General features: G+C 53.0%; 1 protein-coding gene across 1 annotated transcript; it reads right to left on the reverse strand.

The window, feature by feature from the left end:
- Nucleotides 1-334: 334 nt before the first annotated feature.
- RGMA (repulsive guidance molecule BMP co-receptor a) lies at nt 335-19,282 on the reverse strand. The gene is made up of 3 exons (XM_082061003.1): nt 18,950-19,282; nt 6,139-6,650; nt 335-3,547 (listed from the first exon to the last, which is right to left on the reverse strand). Exons 1-3 carry the CDS (start codon nt 19,029-19,031, stop codon nt 2,846-2,848), a joined length of 1,296 nt encoding a protein of 431 aa, XP_081917129.1. The 5' UTR covers nt 19,032-19,282; the 3' UTR covers nt 335-2,845.
- Between the last annotated feature and the right edge of the window lie 937 nt (nt 19,283-20,219).

The raw sequence follows: 20,219 nt of genomic DNA on the forward strand, positions 1-20,219 counted from the left end.
GATCCTCCAATGCTCTATCACCTACAAGGTGTTTCAAAAAGGTGGACGCAATTTCAAAGATATAGTGATTTCAAATTGGGTCCATCTTTTTGAAACACACTCTATATTTCCTCCTCCTCTCCCCCCCCCCCTTTTTTTTTTTTTTCTCATTTGGCTGTAGATAAATAAAACCCCAGAGTAAAATTCTCAGGAAAATTTAGGACAGGGCTCAAAGAGCCCTTGGGTTACAGACGGAAGAAGTCTGCCTTAGTGAATGCAGAAATGGGGCGGCATTTGCATCCTCTGTGGTGAACAGCATCATCCAGCACACTGAGAACAGAACGAGACCCACTCATTTACTGTCAAAAAAACTCAAACTTTACTTGTGTTTTTCTCAATAAATAATTTACAGTATATACACGTGGTGACACTCCCATGGGTCTCAAAGCAGGGAGGAGGTGGGGGGGGGCTTTGTTGTAACACCCCCCCCTTTGCCTACGTATTTCTTTTGTTTCCAAGAATTGGGTCTTTCTTGGCCACACTTCACCTTTAAACAAAACTGGGTCAAACACAACAAAATAAAGTGCTTCACTGTTTGCTTCTAAAATAGGGATACCCCAACCAGCGTACGACAGCTGGCCACCACTGGACGCTCACCTGGACAGTGGGACTGCGCCACCCCATAACCAAATAGACTTTCCCTGGCTGGAAATTACCCCTAAACCACAGTGCATCGTGCCCTAGGGTGATTGCTTTATAGGAAATAGAGGTCTTAAGGGAAGTATTGACTTCTTGGCATATTGTGGCTTGGCCAGCTAAGGCCGCTTTCAAGAAGGTCCGTGTTTTCGGAGGGGTGATTTGCACAGCCACTGTTCATCTGTGGGGTAATACAGCAAGAAAAAAAGAAGTTTCCTCTTCCTAAGTGACAATTTTTGACTTTCAAAACTTGTGTTTTGAATTTCTAGGGAAGACTAAAACTTTATTGTTTAACAAAGGAAACAAAAAGTCCAAATCAGCCTGGCTGGGAAATAAGTGCATTGGGAAGATAAAACTGTCCTGTGCTGCAGTCCAGTGGTTGCTCTCCACAGCGCTTCCAAACTCTGATATCCTTATTTCAAAATCTCCCTAAACAGAATACCTGGGGCACCAGCAAACAAAGCAAGGAACAAAGTAGTAAACACATCTTTTTGTTTCTTTTTCTTTCCTTAAACATTTAAAAACCAGTTACATCTCTTCATCTGTACAGTCACACGAGATCAATGCCAGGGGTCTATATATTAAAGAGACAATATAAATTACATCCATTGACACAATTTTGCATTTCTGTGCTGCTTTACAAATGGAGCTCTAGAGCTGTTAGGACACAATGAATAGTCATGTTGAGTATTTACACCAGGCTGCTTCTTGGCACCAGTTCAGACTGCCAAACATAGCCTGTTCCCACCTCTTTGGGTGCTAGCTTGTCTCATCACGCCCGGAGACCTCCCTTGAGAGCAGGAGGTGCGCCCAAGAGTGACACGTGTTTTTGGGGCTGTTTTCTGGGAACTTCCCCCCGAGGAAAGGAGGGAAAACCCATCAGGAGGTCTCCAAAACGCAGAGCAAAGGTGGTCTTGCTGTTTGTTCAGTGAGCAATGAGGTGAACCACAGAGGAACACGGAGAAGAGGAGATGGGCAGCACTACATGGTGGGGGAAAAAGATTATCAGCGGTTTTGAGGCAGGGAACAGACATTTGGGGGCAGTCAGGGGGTCCTCTGCTGCATCCCGTCTCCTGGCTGGATTTCTAACATTGCCCCATTTCCAATTCAAGCCCAGAAGGACTTAAGGTGCAACTGGTCTGCAATGGGGTTGTAAGTTGTGGCCCCAGGAGGAGGAGCAGAGCAGAGACCTAGCAGCAAACAAACAGAGCGTGATGCTCCTGCTCCACCCCAGGACCCGGCCGAGCCACGGGCAGGCGAGGGGACATGGGGCTGGAGGGGGGTGTGGATCAGGTCTCCCACTGAGCAGCCTCCCTGCTGCCATTTTTAGGGGACTGGGCAGCAAACGGCACAAGGAATTAATCCAACGCCAGGCAGAAGTTACAGAAACTGCCTGAATACTGGCCAGGTTTCTCCCATTGCCATTGAGAGTCCTCGGTGGGTCCAGGCAGAGACAAGGGAGCCAGGAATAAAACCACTGAGTGAATCAGCTGAGCGAACTGGCTAAAACAGGAGATGCCCTTTGAACCACAGCAAACGCCAGCCGAGGCTTGAGGAACGTGTCCCGCTTCCACCCAGAAGATGCCGGGTACCAGCAGCTGGGTAAGTGTGGGACCATTCCCCACCATTTTGGCCCCTTACACCACTTTCTGCAACGACGAGGCTTTGGGGAGAGCGGGATGTGCCCACAAAGCAGAGCACGGCCCCGATGAGTAGAAAGCCCAGCTATGTTGTACTGGCCAGGCTTGGCCCCGTCTCGCTGCTCTGTGCCCTCCTCGTGGGCACCACTCCACGAAGACAAAGCCACATTCATGCACGCCAATGTCACAGTCACCACGTGCATTTTTGGGACCTGAGGGAGTGCTACAAGGACGTGGGGGCTCCTCGGCACCCACACTACTGGGAGGACGGGGAGGAGAAGAGGGGGAGGTGAGGAAGGTCCAGACAAGGTACAGTCCAGCAAAACACCTGACTTGTCCCACTGTCAGCATGTTCCTCCTAAGTAAGAGCTGTGAAGGTGGAGGACATGGTGCCAAAGAGAGGGGCTGAGGTCTGAGGACAACCCGTGTGGCTCTGATATCCAACCTCCCGTTGTCCAGCACCGCCGTCTCATCCCTGGTCCCTTCCTGCTCCACTTTCCCCACTCTTTGTGGTGTCAAGGAGCAAACCTCTATAACAAGCCCAACCAACACTGACTCAAACACAGCAGTGCTACCCAGAGGGCAGGGGGGGTCCCCGAGGGAGCCGTGTTGCCCGGGGCCAGGTCCCGTGTCCTTTCATAGAGGTGCAGCTTGTCTTTGTTGGAGTGAAGCATCTTCACGTCCTCAAAGGCATAGTAAGCAGCCAGCATGAAGTTGACATCCCCCGTGGTGAGGAGGTCAAAGACGCAGGACTGGAAGTAGAGGTCCTCCACAGGCAGCTTTTCCCTGCACTTGGCCGTGGCCGTTTCGTACGTGAAGGCCTCAGGGGGGGCCGGCAGGCTGGGCCCCTTCCTACGAGCACGACCCTCTGTGGCCTGAGCCGAGCGGATGGTCTGGAAGTCAATCTGTTGGTTGAGTGGACAACCACGGAGGCACAGGTAGAGGCCCTGACTGTCCCGGTCCTCCACGGCGTTGACCACCTCCTCCGGCATACGCACAGCGAAGGTGAGGTACCGGCCCACCTGCCTCACCACGATGGTGGTGCCAATGTACTTTGCCTGGATTTCGATGTGTTGGCCTGACACCTTCTCAGTGATCTTCAGACTGTTGGCTCCATTCTTGTCCCCACCATTCTTGGAGCCATCTGCAAAGGCAGCAGGGAGCTCGTCCATCTCTGCCTGGTACACCTTCTGGTCTACACACTCCTGAAAGCTCTTGAAGATGATGGTGAGCTGTACGGGAGGAAAGAAAAGAACAGGGTCACAATCAGCGATGACCACCTGAGAGCACAGGGCCACCACCAGGAATGGCATGGGAGGTGGAGGAGCTGTCTGCTCAGCCCCGCCAGGAGTATGGCCTTCAGCTCACAGGCAGATGCTTCTCCCTGAGAAGCTGCCCCAACTTTTAGGCACCCAGACAAGGATGTTGCCCCAACTTTTAGGCACCTAGCTGAGGACATCCTGCTTCAGCACAGGGATTAAGATACTGTGAATGGAGTCAAGACCCAGAACTGAATGAATGTACTGTCTGTTATTCCCATGTCTGATACAGGAGTTCCCTTGTAGCTGGAGCTGGCTGGATTATCACTGCTCACAGGCTTGTGGTGGCATGCCCGTGCATGCAGCACCGTCTCACCTCCAGGGCCTGGCAGATGGCAGAGGGGGAAGAGCCCTGAATCTCACGGAGGTGGTTGGAGCTTCTCCTCCAGCTCCCACAGCATTTGCAGGTTGTATTTACAGGTTGTAACCCCCACAGGTTGTATCTCTTCCTTTCTCTGGCCACTTGCAGAACAGTTTCTTCCTCTGGGCCCCAGGACACATCACGCCCCATCTCAACCACGCAGATACACACGTGTTCAGCATGTTGAGTGGGCAGGTCCTCCTGGGGAAAACAGGCATAGACTGAGCCCAACACAGCTGCCCATCCCCAGCTGGGCTCAAACGAGTCCCTTGTTGGAGGAAGGACCTCACAGTGCTTGCTCTTCCCTTGCTGACCTGGCTTTGGCAGGAAAGCTTGATGAGGAGGAGGAAAAGTAGAGTTTGCAAGTTGCTTTTTCTCCCATGCAAACTCTATGATTCCTCTTTCACCTCCTGCAAACTTGCTCTTCCTCTTGCACCTCTTTCCATGACGGACAAGTGGTAAGGAGGACCTCCCCACAGGTGCTCCCCATGGACAGACAGACTGACACCCGGCCAGAGCGGGGCAGGGCTGGAGGAGAGACAGCTCCAACAGCTACAGGGCAGATACGCTCAAGAGCTGAGTGTGAAAGACTGAGGCTCCCCAACGACTGGGCTGAGCACGGTGGTGGCCACCAGCACCTCTGCTCCCAGTGCTGCTGGTGAGGAGTCCAGAGCTGTCCAGAGCCCTGGCAATGTCCTCTCTCCCACTCATGCCTCCGCTGAGTGCCCAGATGCTCCCAGCCCTGCTGTACCCTCCTCACCCATGTCATGAGGCACCACCAAGCCCTGGCTTTCAGGCTGCACTTCCCCTCACATGGACCTTCTGCTACCTCTTCTTTGTCCAGCGCTGCCTCTGGCTGGAGGAAGAAGGCTAGATCAGAGAACCTCATGCTAAAACACAAAGAGCCCCATGAACTGAGCAGCTCCCATCCTTTCCAGCAGCACATGGTCCTCCAGCAATGACCCAGTAATGCTTTCCACAGCTCATGCTACAGATCTCATGACTAATCCCTCCTCACCACAAGCCTGTGAGGCAGATAACGGGTGAAAAGGCTCAATTAAGATGGTGATCCTGCAATCCAGCCTAGAAATTGGCAGGTTCCTGGTATCCTTAGGGACCACTTTCCTCAAGCCAGACTTCCTTGCAAGCTTCAGCAGGTTTTGATGTTTTTTTGGTAGATAAGGAGTTAAGAGCATCATTAAGTATCTTTAAGGAGGTTTATCAGGGACAGGTGAAAACCAAAACCAAAGGTCACATCCAGAGCTGAGAAGCAGCCCCTGTCCTACGTGTGCATCTCTCCTCTCCCCACATACAGGGAGAAGCAAATCTCCAAGACACGCCAGGACAGGACATCTTCCAAAAGCAAGAGGACGCCTCCTGCTGAACCTCCCTTTTTTTTGGGCACAAAAAGTGAGCCGTTAGCTTTAGAGCTTGGTGCACCACAGAGTGATATGACAGTTCATCAGCTCCAGGTCTCTCCTGAAACTGAGGCCATGTCGCACAAGTCCTGCTGTATCACGGCAGGACATTTTTCACTTGGGTTTTCTCAGTATTTGCCCTGTATCTTCAGGATATTTACTTAGGCTGTCAAAGCACCACCAGAACAGCCTGTGCCCCACAAAATGACTCAGCCGCAAACCAGAGAGATGATTATGAGCCTGGGCAGAGGGGAAGATGGTGTGAGGAGCTCCGCTTCCTCCAGGCTCTCCCCTGCAAGCTGGAGCCTCCCTGGAGGTGAGTCTGAGGTTTGCTCGGACCTCAGGTGCCTCCCAAAAGGTGGAACCATAATTTCTGGTCCAGCTGTTCACAGCAACCTGGAGTCCCTCAAATGGGAGTCCTCATCCCCAATCTTGGCCACGACTGCCCTCTGAGCTGCAGCATCTCAGCCTGCTAACCATGATGGGGCTGGATGTGCTCAGGAAGAAACCACAGGCCATTTAAGTGAAGGTGGGGACAGAAGAAGGAGATGGGCATCTGATATTTAGGGCCAAACACTCAAATTCAGAGGAGCTCCCACCCAGTCTTACCCTCCCCAAGGAGATGTGCAAATGGTGCAAATGGAAAGAGGTGGTAGAAAGAAAGGCTGTTCACAAGCACCTCTGACTTGTCCACCTCTGCTCATGGGGATGTGACCAAAGCTCACCTTGCTGGTGGCGGTGGCTGTGGAGCCAGGCAGCACCGGTGTGTTGGTGACCTGAACGTTCAGGTAGTTATTGTCTATGAGCGGCCAAGCCCCTTGCACCTTGCAGGTTTGGAAAGTGTCTGTGAAAGTCCTGAGGTGGGGGTCCCCGAAGAGCCCGCAGTGGGTATAGTTGGGGGCAGCCGAGTGTTTGTGAAAGCTCTTCTCGTAGTGGCAGATTTCGGGGCTGTCGGATCGCTCCTGGCTGTCCCCGGGGGGCAATGTCCGGAGGCGGGGCTGGGATGTGGGGCCATCCTTGGAGCAGTTGTGTTGCACCATGAGATCGTCTATGCCATGCACGGCGGAATGGTAGGCCAGGTCACCTCTGCAGGTGCGGGCGGTGCGGCGGGTGCAGTGGGCGTAGGCACGCAGCGCCGTGCAAAATTCGGGTGCCTCCTCCGCGCCCAGGTGGTGGGAGCCCGACGTGGCCGCCCAGAACTCAGAGTTGCACTTGAGGATCTTGCATGGAGACGTCACTGCAAGAGGGGAGGAAAACGCAAGGTGGTTAATGCTTGAGTGGCTACGTGTGGGACATCCAACTCTACACCCACCAAGAGGGTGGTGTCCTCCTCCCACAGCCCAAACTCATGACATGGGCTCTACCGCGTGATGGGGCCTCACTCACCGGACATGACCCTCTCACATGACCCAACTCTCATGCATCAAAGCCAAAGAAACCAACAGGATCTGCCCCAGTTCAAGGCAAGAGAGGAAAAAGCATCCTGCCTTTAGATGAATGCTCCTGGGGGAAAACCAGAGGGTGGAAGAATGGGACACATTCATTAGCAGGGATATGGCAGGACCATTAATGTGAGGGGAGATGCAATGGGGCTTTTACCGCCTTTTTCAGGTTTGACATTCAAAACTCTGTGTGTCATGTCCAGACCAGGCTCTACCAGGCAAAAATGTGCTTTCCTTTTCCATGGGCACGGGGTAGCCCATGTCTGGCTGTGCCCTGGACAGATGCCGATGTGCAGCTGTCAGAGCAGGATCTGTGCCACGACCAGCCCTGCGGCAGAGCCAGCGGCCACCCCAGCACCCTCGTGGCTGCAGCGGTGCCTGGAGCAGCGCTTGCCCGTGTCCCCGGAAAGAAGCAGGAGCCAAAAAACCCTCTTTCTTGCCTGCTGTGTGCCTCTGCCCAGCCCTGGGGAGCCCATTCCCCGCCACGGCTCACTGAGAGAGAACAAGAGGTGGAGGAGAAAAACCGGCGCGGCAGGGTGCGGGGATGCCAGCTGAGCCCCCGCCTCGCCTTGCCCCTGCGGAGGCGAAGCCAAAGGCAGCAGAGCCTTCGCCAGGCTCAGCCGCAGCCCCGGTGCTTGCTGGCAAGGCGGAGGAAGGCAAAAAAAGTATTCCAGATCCTGTTTTTTTCCCCCCCACAACGTCTGCTCCCCGCGGCACTGTGGCTTCCCTGGAGCAGACGTGAAAGCAGCTGTGCAAAATGCACATGGCCATCGCCGAGCATCGCACAGACACCGCTCTGCCCCTGCCAATTCGGAGCTGTGCTGCGTGAACCCAGGCTCACATCACTTAAAATTCATGGTGTTTTCCTTCCTCTCCTCTTAATCGACCCCCTCAGAGGGCTTGGAGACAAGATGGGCTCAGGCACAGAAGGCAGGAGGATGAGAAGAAAAGCCCCACCATTTCCAGATGCTTTTGTGGTGCCTCTCGCAGGCACACACATATATTCCTGTCTCGGGTTTGTTTAGAAGGAGGCTGGCAAGACATCTGTGCCAAAACCATTTCAGATTTGTTTAAAAAGAAAGTTACAAAACCCAGTATTGTTTCAGGGAAAACAGTGTGTTTTAGTTTTAAACATTGCAGTGCTGGAAACCTAAACATAGTTGGTGCTGGAAAATCAGAAAGGGAGACCAGGGCTATAAAACACTAAGCAGTCCGGCTTTAAGAAACAAGCCTGTCTCCTCTCCCTTTCCAAGGAGAGTGAAGTGCAAATAGGAAATGGTGACAGGTTCCTTGCAGTTTTAAAATTCACATTTAATAAACTCAGATGCTAGCAACAGCACCAAGAACCCAGGAGCTGTTTCATCTTGGCAGCATCCCATTTAAACCTGCAAGACGCACTGTGGAGAGCCTTTAACTCATCACTGACCAGAGATGACTGATAACAAGCTTCTGACTGCTAAGCCATCTGCATTATGGGTCAAATTTAAATATATTCATTATTTTGTGTCTCTTTCTTTTCAGCCCCAAGAGTGTGGTTTTCCACCAAACACACTTTGCTTATCAGTGGGTTTCCCATCACAGCCACTGGCTTGCAATAGAGCATATTGCTCAGTGTTTTCTCCTAGATTAAAGACGTGATGCAAATAATGTCTTGTTACAAACATACAGAAAAGCCTGGCTTGCTGATGCTGCCCACCTTGGCTCTGAAGACTATACGTTCAAACACGGCTGCTGCAATATGCTATAGCGAGCACAGTGCTGAAACTCCCGAGGGAAAAGCAAGGGACAGTATTTAGTGCAGGCGATCGCACACAATAGTCAGAGTGACAGGAACAAGCAGGTTTTCTGGCACAGGAAATGCAAGCAGAAGCGTTTTGGGGCGAGATACTTGTGGTGTGGGTGTGGGTTTATCACGGTGGAAAATAAGGAAAATGCACCTCATTCCCTCTGATGAGGGGCTGCGAGCATAGCTTCACAGATCCCCCAGGACTCTCCCGATGAAGTTACAAAAGCATGCAGGAGTGTGACCAGTGCCACCATCGTCAGTTATCCCAAAACAGTTGTGGCATCAGGCAATTAAAATCATTGCTCTCCTAGTAGTTATGCTAATGTACAGCTCGAGGATGCCTTGAGGTTGCATGCAGCTGAAGGAACGGCTGCCACTGCAGACAGACTTGCCAGCACAGCCCCAGGAGGAGCTGGAAGACACGTTGAAGCTGGAAGACACATCCCTGGACATGCAGGACCCACACACCCCTCTTCACCCGACATCTCGGTAAAGCACCAGGATGCACCGTGCAAAGCATCCCGTCCAGCGGGCAGCTTGCAGAGCCCGGGCTGCAGCGCTCTCTGGCTGCTCCAGCCCTTCAGCTGCTGTGTGGATGGGATTTTTCTAGTAGAAGTAAAGCCACAGCCTGTTGCTCTTTAAGGAGAATGCTTCATTTGCTTGGATCAGGATATGCAGTCGTGAGCTATGGCAGTCTACGGACAGAGCGGGCTGCTGCAGAACGCTCCTCTGACACTAAACACATCCCCGTGCTGAGCATCCCTCACCACCACACCGCTCCAGGGACACGCGTGACTTTATAAGGTACTGATTAAAAAAAAACAAAAGAAAAACACAACAAAACTGAGGGCAGGGAAGCCCATCTTCTTCCTCCCTGGGCCTGAAGAGGGAGCGTTCTTCTTTAAGATGTTATCACTCTGGTTTTGGCACCCGTTCCCTTTTCGCTGTTTTGCTCAGGGCCCATATAAGGCCAGATTTCCAAAGCCAGGTGCCGCAGAGGCGGTGTGCGAGCAGGGCTGCGCACCCGCCCGCCTGGGCTTTCCCAGAGGTGTTTCTCCAACCACACCAGTGGCCAGTGGGTTTGGCAACCCCTTGTGCCGCTGGGAAGGGACCATGGCTGATAAAGGCAAGGAGAAGAGCAGACACAACCCTTTCCCCCTCCCGCAACAAGCCCATCTTGCCTCGTCCCCTCTGGCAGCAGCTTTGGCACGGTGGTGCAGGCTCATTTGTACCCAAGCCAAGAAACTATGTTTATTCAATTTCGCATAATCTATTTTCCATCGACTCACAATGGATCTGTTTTTCAACCACAGATGACTTAGCACGGAAACAAACCCCTCTCAAGCAGGAGCCCAGCAAGGCTCTCCTGGGATCTGTGTGACACTCCCAGGTCTGGGTGATGCCACCACCCTGGTGGGTCCCTCATCCCTGGGGACAGGTGACTTCAAGCCCTGGTAGCCCGTGCACCTCCTCATTTTATTCTCTTTTCAAGGGGTTGGTGCCACTCAAACTAGGGACAAAATTTCCTTCTGTGTCTTGAAACCAATGGTTTAGGAAGGTTTAAAGTCAGAAGAAATCATTAAATCACTCGGACCAAGACAACTTTCCCTGCGCACAGCCCACTAAGACAGCTTTCCCTGTGCAGAGCCCGGTGCCCTGTGTTTGTTCAGCTGTATCTCCCATGAGGACTCCTGCGTCTGCGCAGTCTGAAAAGCCAGCCCTTTCCCATTTCAGGAGTTTATCACCTTTACAAAATGCGGGTCTTGGGTCTAAGTGGATTTTATCTGACTTCATTGTAACGACATAAAAAGAACCAGCAATTTTCTCCAAAGCAGTAAAAGGTCCGTTAGTAACCGGTATGTTTCCCACAAAGATATTTACACACTGCAATCAAATCACTTGTCAATCCCTTAGATAAGCTAAATGGTTCGCACTTTTATGTTCTCACTGAAAGGTGTTTGCCCAGCCGCACCATCAGACCTCTTCCCGGCAGGCTTGTTTCCTGCAAAACCTCCCTGCCCAACAGGCGAGACTGATGCAGGACACGCGCTCGTGGCTCTCCTGAGGTCACCCCTTTCGCCAGGACATTGCACCGCAGTGGGTGCCAAAATGTGCTATTTGGCTGTGACCTTTCCCAGAGCTCCCAGTTTGCAAAGCACTGGTTCTCCATCCCGTGAGCATCCTGTGGTCCACCTGCCCCAACGAGCTCCCAGGTGTGCGGGAGCACGGGGGTATCACACAACCCAGGTCCCCCTGCTCTGCCCTCATCCTTGGTACATTGTATGACGTGCTGTTAAATTGAGTGCTCAAACACATTACATCCACGCATCTAACTTTAACAGCCTTTTAATTATCAGTGCCCCCCGTTTTCCCTTCAGCCAGTGTCAGGTTACCTGGATTTCATTTACCTAAATTATGCTTTTGCGGAAAACTAGCACAGCAACTCATCTGTTCTCCTGTAATTTCTCTAGCAAAGAGAATTACTGGAAATTAATTTCAGTAAGGAAAAGCCAATTCTTTTAAGACTCTTGGGTGCATGTTAACCAAACCCGTTAATTTTAAAGTATTCACTGCTAAGAGATGTTGTTTAATATCCTCTTGGTTACTAACGGCCTGGAAAGTATTTCATCACCCACATGTGATGCAAATACATCATCCCGCGTCTTTCCAAATATATGGATTGAAGTGTAGATGTGCAAGCCTCACACATGCAGTAAAAGGCTTTTTTCGGAGAACACAGTAAAATGTAATTATCTTTGGCCTCAGATCTGAGCGCCTAGACTTGGGCTCCTAAACACATATTTATTTAAGTAATCTAAATAAGCATATTTATGCTGACACCTCAATAGGAAAGGTACGATTCTTGGAGGCACTTAATACCAGCAACATCTACTAGCTTCCAGGAGACACGGGCTGCTCAGCTCCTGGGTGGACAGCAATCACCACCAGCACCAAAATGACCACAAGAGTTAGAAAAAACCACATTGCTCCTCAAAAACCTGGCTGACAGCATCCCTTTCGGCAAGGTCTTGGGAGTCCAAAGCAACACCAGAGGGGATGAACGACATCAACCCTTTGCATCCAGCCCCTCACATTGTCCCTGTCCCAGTGGGGAAAGTCTACAAGAGCTACCCCACATGGCAACCCTGGTGGACCCATGTCTTGGTGCCCACATGGGCTGCAAGGCTGACATGCATCGACTGGTGCCTTGTCACACCAGGGAGAGCCCTGATGGATGGGGTGTCCTGGGCGGGGGCAGCTCTCCTGAGCCCCAAAGGGTACAGTGGGGTGAAGAAGACCCAAGGGCCACCTGACCCAAGCTTCGAGAAAGGATTTGTGCTCTGATGGCAGAGCTGGGCACTTCCAGCGACCCCCTTTGAACTGTTAATCAAGCACAATCTTGCAGAATAATAGCCTGGTTATTATTGCCTTGTTTGCATAACAAAGAGGCCCCAATAAAACTGATTTGACTGTGCTCAGAGGGGGTGTGAAAGATCAGCCCTGAGAAAAGAGCTGCAGGAATGCAGCAAACTGCTCCAAAGCCTCAGCCCAGGAAGAAAGACAATGCAATTTGCCATCAAGAAAAGCCCAATAGACCAATAAATTACCCATGTGCAAAGGGATTAGATCAGGTTTCAGTTGCACTGAAGTGGGGGGAGGAGAACCAGGAGGAGGGAACTGAAGGAGAAAAATAAACCTGACTCTCTTAAAGAGCTGGAGCTCATATTTTGCAAGGGTGTGCATGGGGAGGGTGGCTTGGAGCGGCCACCTTCCATGCTGGGGTCTGGGTTTTGTGCTTTCTTCTGCTGGCAAAAACAGCAGAAGCGTTAACTCCAGGCAAAGGATGTGCTGATGGAGTGACACTGGATGTATTGGAGAACACACCTCAATCCATGCAGCTTCTGTTAACCCAGTCCTTGTCTTGCTCGAGAGGATGCTGGAGAATGGCTTTCTCCAGTTAAGCCAAAAGAGGGACACACAAGGAATTTTCTCATTTCAACTTGTGTCCACCTGGAGGACCTGCCACAGCCAAGTCCCTTCTGTCCTCAGTGCTGAGTTCACAGCCCCCCGTCTCTCCTGGAGTGGTGAAGACACGGGGCAAGCACGGGCAGGGAAAAAGCAGGGTCCAGCTACAGCAGGAACTGCTGGATGCTGCCAAAGGAGCCCTTGATTGCTCCTGTCACTTAGTCAGCTCTTTTGGCTCAGAGAGTCAGCTTACCGCTGACCCAGCATGCTTAGCAGGGGCGAATGTGTCTCTCTCCAGGCCCCCCCCAGCCAGCATTGCTCCTCCACGCTCACCTCAACACCCCCGTGCAGGGAGAAGGTTGAGCAGACACAGTCTGAGAGGACATCACCCGTGGAGCTCATAGCTGGGGCCACGAGCAGCTGACGATGCTGCTCTGAGAATTACTGGCATATCTTGGGAAGTTCAGGAGGCACCACGGGCTGAAAGGAGGAAACGGCGTTTACAGCCAAAGCAGCAACAGAGCCGCAGACCTTGCTCTTAAAACTTCATCCTGGGATTCAGGCTTCAGCGTTGTCTTGGCCACAACTGTTGAGGTTTCACCTGCTCAAAGGATGGTTTGGAGGACGCAGGTTCTGCTCCATGGACACAGACTATGAGCTGGTAGATGGAGGACGAGGAGGGAGGAAGGGAAACAATCTCCTCTGATTCTCCATCTGCAGAAGGGTGCTAACAAAGCTGGCTCCCTGCCACGGCGTGCCGCAGGCTGGAAAGTGGTGCTGGAGCTGCGCACCTGGGTTTTTCCAGCTGGGGAGCACTCAGGCACTTTCACCGACAGTTCTCATGAGCTGGCAAATCTCCTTAAGGGGAGCGGTCCATTTTACAGATGAGGACGCTGAGGATGTGAAGGGTTTCACCCAAGACCAGCCCAGTGGGGAGAGAGGTGGATTTGCTCTCTCACCCCCTGCATGAAGCATCACCCCCAGCCAACACCACCTATGTCCCCATCCCTCTAAAACAGCGGTACCTGGACAAGGCCACCTCCACCAGCCACCCCCATCAGCAAGTGTTCTGGGTTTCCAGCAGACATCGCTCTCCCCATGCTGAAGCTGTTTTCCCAGGGTGCCTTTGAAGACACGGCTGCCACCCACCAGCGCCCGCGGGCCCCCCAGGTGTGGCAGCGGGTCCCTCGCCCTCCTCCCCCTCGCCCGGGCCGCGGCAGGGCTGGCAGGGAAACGCTTTCTGCTCGCAGGTGTGGGTTCCCTCTAGGAATAATCATCCCCGCCATGCTCTTGTGAAATTTCAACCCTTCAAACGCAGAGGTAAATGAGACACGAAACGAGGAGATGGAGAAAAGCCCGGAGCACATAAATCTGGATGAGGCAAATTTATACAATTAAACGCCTGCCAAAAAAATTGCGGCATCTCAATCAGAGGCGTTGGTTTGCGCACAGGGCGGGGGGTGGCAGCTGCCTGGCTGGCAGGCAGCAGCCCCATGAGCCCCCCTGAAAATCCACGCCGGCACCCAACTGATGCTGGAGCCGCACTCAGGGGATGTGCAGGGATCTCCTGGATCCCTCCTGCCTCCCACCCAGCACCAGGGTCGCTCCCCACCATTTGCACCCCCTGGAAACCACAATATCTCTTCTTCCTTCACAGTCACAGACCTTCAGAGGTTTATTTATTTTTAAATGCAGCTGTTTGCTGCCCACCCTGGGCTGAGGTTTTGATTTTAAGAGAAAAAGTATCTTCCTAATTGGAACCTACCCCTCCAGTCGTGCTGCCCCACACCCTCCCATCCCCAGCATCGTGATGCTCACATCTGATGATGGCCACATCACTGTGGGCTGGCAAAGCCCAGAGCCAGGATCCATCCCTAAAACATCCTGCCACATGTCCTCATCATCTCAGAAAGGGCCGGCTGGAGTGTGTCACACGGCAAGAAAAAAAAACAGGTAACTTGTCCAAAAACCAAAACGTCTTAGATCATTACTAGGGCTTTGGGGACCCAAGTCAACAGCTGTCCAGGAAGGAGAGGAAACCGAGGGAGGAGAAAATACTTCAGGCTCAAGTGAAGGTTGCTCTCCGCCTGACCCATAAAAACCTCATCTATGCAAGGACAGCTCTGCTTGCTGGGAATTAAATGGCCAAACTCCCCTGGATGCTCATGCAGCGCAAAGTGGGATTTGACACCCTTCTGGTGCTCCACCCTGAAGGACTTACTGTTCTTGCATCTGCAAGGACATCAGTCTCCGGCTGCCCCGCCGTTAGACAGAGCGGCTCAGTCTGTGCCTACGAGGGCTGCGTGTGTGTAGGAGCCAGCTTGTTCTCCGCAGTAAGAGCCTGATGACTTCATCAAGGGGATGGCATCTGGTTTTGCAGTTGGCCATAATTCAATTCTCCCCCTTGCTGCAGGAATTTCAGCTGGTGAAGCAGTGATTTACTCAGCCAGGCTGCACTTGAGTGCAAAGCAATCTTGAGGCTACAATCGAACGCCCTGTTATTTTGAGAGCTCATGGAAAAGGGAATAAATATCCTCTTCTTTTCATCCCAGTAGCTGCCAAGTGCAAGGTACAAAGCTTTTTAAAGGCATTTAGAGGCTCTCCTCTTACAAGTGCACTTCTGGTGCTGTACACAGTCAGGCATGGCCCTGCCTGCACAGATTGCTCCTGATCTGCAGCATCAAGACAGGATTTGCCAGGACACCCAGAAAAAGGCCAGGCACCCCCTCACCTGCCCCACCACAGCTGCATCTTCGAGCATCTCCCATCCTTCCTGAACCCCCTTTCTCATTGCTACAGCACACATCACTCCTGCCTTGCAGCAGCCCCAAGTCCACACCAGCCGCCTTCAAAACACCTGTGACCCTAATGCTCTTTAGGTCCTGGGTTCCCACACCCCCCCTTACTCCAAGTTTGATATCTGCTCTGATGGACAAAGCAAATCAAACCCAACCAAATCCATCCAGATGGACCAAACCCCATCATGTCTGACCTTTGCTGTGCTGCAGGACTCAGCAGGGGGGTCTCCCAAAGGACTGATGGGCTGAGGAGGGGCTCGCTTGGGTCTGCCAGAGCCTACGGCTGCTTTACGGGACGTGCCCATCAGGGAGACAGAAGAGTGACCACAAAACTTGTGCTGGGGGCTGACCCTGCACTGCAGCCCAGCTCTCCAGGGACAGCAGGTTGGTGCAGAGACCGAGCAGAGCCCCCAGGTTAGGAAGTTTTTATGGCTGCCCAGCCCTGTGAGCACTTCCATATGCACAACCGACTCAACACAGCTGTTCAGGCCACTAAGAAGGAAACCTCAGCTGCTGCCATGATAAACCCAAAGTCACTCTTAACAGTCCTCCCTTTCCAGTAACCAAGGTCTGGGAATTTCAGGATTTTCTATGGAAAAAAAGCAAGACGTCCACCCCATCTGCACTAAAAAAAAGGCTCCTCCTTCCAGCCCCACAACGAGCCTTGCTGGCAATTGCAGAGAACTCCCTGTTCCAAGTACGAGACCAGCTCCGAGCGAGCAACAAAACAGGGAAGCCAAAATATTTCCAGGTTTACGTTTGAATCCCTCCCTTCTTCTCTGCCCTGACAACAACCCGCACAGGCGCGCTCCTCCCCTGCCGCCACCTTCCCCGGCCCCCAGCCCGGCTCCCCGTTCCCAGCCTTGGGGAGGTGTTGTTTTAACAGCCTCTAAGCCCCCCTTCTCAATTTCGGCTTAATGCTGTGATCACGTCCCTCCCTGCCGCTGAGACAAAAGCCATTTATCAACCGATCAGATACACCTCCAGAAGGGACGGATCCTTATCTGGAATCAACCGCATTGCCTGGATGGACCAAGGGCAGTAGAAGTGTATTAGAGCCAAAATGGCAAAGCTGAAGGCAAACAGGGAAAGCCAAAGCAAACCAGAGTATGAAGGGGAGAGCAAAGCTTGACATCTGATGCAAAACAACCAAGGCCGTATTTTGAAAGTACAAAAGGATTTGCAAGAAAACTCAGCACAGCCATAGTGGGAGGCACAGGTGGGGGTCAGTTGAGCACCCTGAAGAAATCAGGGTCCCAGCGGGAGGGGAGAGCACCCATGAGCATCTGACACTGGGACTTGGCACAAGCCTTGAGCAGGACTCCTACCAGGGAAACTGTCAGCAGTGGCCTGCTCTGCCCAAAGCTCCCTCCCCAGCTGCCCCACGCTCAGGGGTCACCCTGACCCATGCAGGGGGGACCCACGCCAGTGCCCCCAGTCCCAAGGGTGCTCGATGGTGGGGGCTGCCCAGGAGGCAGTGAGGTGAAGCCATCGGGTGTGAGAGCAGCACAAGCGGGAATCCAGCCCCGTGTGTGCGCATGAGGGGGGGTTAAGCAAATAAATAAATAGGGCAGGACTCGGCGAGGCACTGATCTGACACGCCGAGCGCTGGCTTGGGCAGCCTCCAGCGGCCCCGCTCACCCAGGGCTCTCAGGAGGGGTGCGAAGCTTTTCTCGGAGCTGGGAACCTGCTGAGAACCCACAAATTCCCAGGAAGCACATGGAAAAAAGAGGCGAAGCGTATGCTAGCGAATAAATCCCCCTTTTTCCTACCTTCCCACCCCAAGAAACTTTTAATGAAAGCCCCCAGTGTGCTCCCAGCCCTGTGCACAGGCAGCACCGTCTCTGCCTGCGCCCCGTTCCCGCGGGCTCCGGATCGCCTCGTTCTGCCAGTTCTTTGCACCTTATTTGACTGCTGAAGGGAGAATCAAACAAAGCAGCCAGATCTCCTATCAAGTTCTTTCTTGCACCGTAAATCTCACAGCCTCAACGCTTTGCAACTCAGACGCTCCGAAAAGGGCATTAAGCAACACATATGGGAGCAGGTCCAGAGTTTCCATTAAAAAAAAAAATTAAAAGGGGGTTCAGCCTCCAGCTTGCTGGGATGCTGGGAAGTCCCCTGGGGAAAGCGGGGTTCCGAGAGACACCTCAGTGCTAAGGGCAGCCCTGAAAAGGCTCGTTTTCCTGCAATAGGGCTAAGAGGGCAAAGGAGGGAGGAAGGGCGTAAAGCACTTATCAGTTATTTATTTATTTACTGCATGTGTGTGCAAGACTGCTTCACCTACGGTTATGCAAAAGAAAAGGCAGAGGCGATTTTTTTGTTGTTGAGAGGGAAAGTGTTGCTAAACTAAAAAGATAAACGGGGAGATTTAAGCATTAGGGTTTTCCTTTCTCCCTCCTGCTTTCTCTCCTTTTTTTTTTTCCCCCTTGTAAATGAAAAAAAAAAAAAAGGAGGTAAAGAAACTGGAGAGTTTTGGAAGGAACAAATCCGCCTCTGTGGACTGGGTTTCCCCTCCCCCAACAAAAACAAGCACTCAGGGCTTGAAGGAATTTGCAGGCAGAGATCTGCCAAAAACATTGTGAAAAACTATGGGGGATTCATTGGAAACAGATGGCGTTTTCAGCTGTATTTCTGAAATTCTCTCCTTTTTCTGACACAATACAAACAAACTGGGGATGGGGAAGGGGGAGGCGATAGGTGCGAGCGGCCGGGGGGGCGCGGGGAAGGGCCGGCGGGCGAGGGCTCGGCCGGGGCAGCCGATGCTTTGCGGGACCATTTGGTTGCCATCCCGCCCTCGGACAGCCTAAAAGCTCCCGGCCCGGCTCGGGTATATTTTCCAACGAAATAATGGTGCTGAGCCTAAAAAACCCCAGCCCGAGGCCGGGGAAGGGGGGGCGCTCGGTGCCGCCCGCGCATCCTCCGCCGCGCTGCCCGGCCCAGGTGCGCCCCGGGGCCGCGCTCCCCGCTCCGTGGGGCCGTGCAGCCCCCTCGGGACACACGATCTTCCCGAAAGCACAAACAAACGACCTTCCTTACCCTCTTCGCAACCTCCCTATGGCTTTTCCCTTCGCGGGGGTCGGGAGCGGGGACCCCCCGCTGCATTTAAGGGCAGAAATTTGGCATCTGGGGTGTTAATGTGCGGGTCACCCCCCTCCCCCCTTTTTCCTTTCAAGATACAGAGCACACCCGGGAATGGGAGAACAACGCAACCTGCCTGACGCTGTCAGAAACAACCCCCGGCTGCCTTCGCCGGGAATTGCTTTGATTTCGACCATCTCCTTCCTTGTGGGATGAGGCAGCGGGAAGACAAAGAAGATGAGGTCAAGGAAAAACACCCACCGCAACTGCTTGGGGGAAAAGGGAATGAGGGGAACACACGCACCAAAACGGAGCCCCACTTGCTTATTTCAAACATGTGGCAAACTGCTGCAAGGAGAGGGAGAGAGAAAGAGGCCCAGAGACAGGGGGGACTGAGGCGGCTATCCAAGGGCTGCGAGAAATACAGGAAAAAAAAATTCTTTAAAATAAAGAGGCTGTTCCTTACCTGAAGGGAAGATGCAGAGAAAGACAGGGAGGATTTGGAAAAGTCCCAGGGCTGTGGATCCTGCCCCTCTCCCCATACCCATCCATCCAGCTCGAGCTTTAACCACTATCCTCTCCCTGGAAGAAGAGTTTAAAAAGAAAAAAAAAAAAAAAAAAAGGAGAAGGGAGGAGAGGAAGAGAAGAACAAAAGGGGAAAATAAATCAATCGAAAGAAAGAACTGGAAAAAAAAAAAATCAAAAGCCCCACATGGCTCCGCGGAGCGATGCAGGGACGGGCGGCCCCAGCTCCGGTGGCCTCCGCACTGCAATATTACACAGACTTTTTTTCTCCTTCTCCTCCTCCTTCTCTCTTTCCCCTCCCATTACAAAACAGCCCAAACCATCAATCATCCAGGCTGCCTTCCAATGTCTGCATCCTCTCCCTGCGCCTCCTCCTCTCCCGGCTCACCGCCCGCCTCCCCGGCCATGCTCCTCCGGCGGCGTGGAAGGGGCGGAGGAACGAGCGCCGAGCCCGGCAGCCATGGAGGGGAGAGAGGGGAAGAAAGAGCCGGGGAGACCCGGACAAAGGGGTTATTGCTGTGGTTCGAGCCACCAAACCCTCCCATGCTCCGTGGGGAAGGGGATCGGGGGGGTTGGGTGGCGGTGGTCCCACGCAGGGTGGGCTGCGGGAGGGGCCGTTGTGATTTTGCCCCGTCTTCCTGCTGTTTTGCATCGCGGCTCGGTTGTGATTTGGGAGAGGGGCTTCTTCCCACCCCCTTGAGGTCTCGACACCTCGCACGCCCTCCTTGCTGCTTTCCCATAGGCCTAGCAAGACCGCTTTGGGTTTCCCCCAAATTAAGCAACTTGGGGCAAAGGAGCCATCGTATGGCAAAGGGGGGAAACTGAGGCAGGGAGACACCAGGTAGCTCATGTGCAGCAGGGATTGCGAGAGCGCTGCTGTGGCCTCCAGCCTCCTGTGCCATAGCCCCCATGAGGAGCTCCTCCACACCGCCCCAGCCCCGGCTGTGCAGGAGGTGTGAGCCTTTCACAACCTTTCAGGTCATTCACCCCGCGCTGGCAGCAGTGGAGTAAGGCCAGATGACTCAGAAAAAACAAATCTCATAGATCCTTATTATTAGGCTGACACTCCTCGGAGAGAGGGATCGCTGTTGGGGGTCCCTGAATCTGGTTGCCAGGCCCCCAAAGACTGATGGAGAGGACTGACGTGTATCTATGCTCTTTCAGGACCTCCAGCACAGCCCAGTCTGCACCACCAGCCCGCGTATAGACCT

This window comes from Streptopelia decaocto (assembly GCF_964273445.1).
Source record: "Streptopelia decaocto genome assembly, chromosome: 9".
NCBI lineage: Eukaryota > Metazoa > Chordata > Aves > Columbiformes > Columbidae > Streptopelia > Streptopelia decaocto.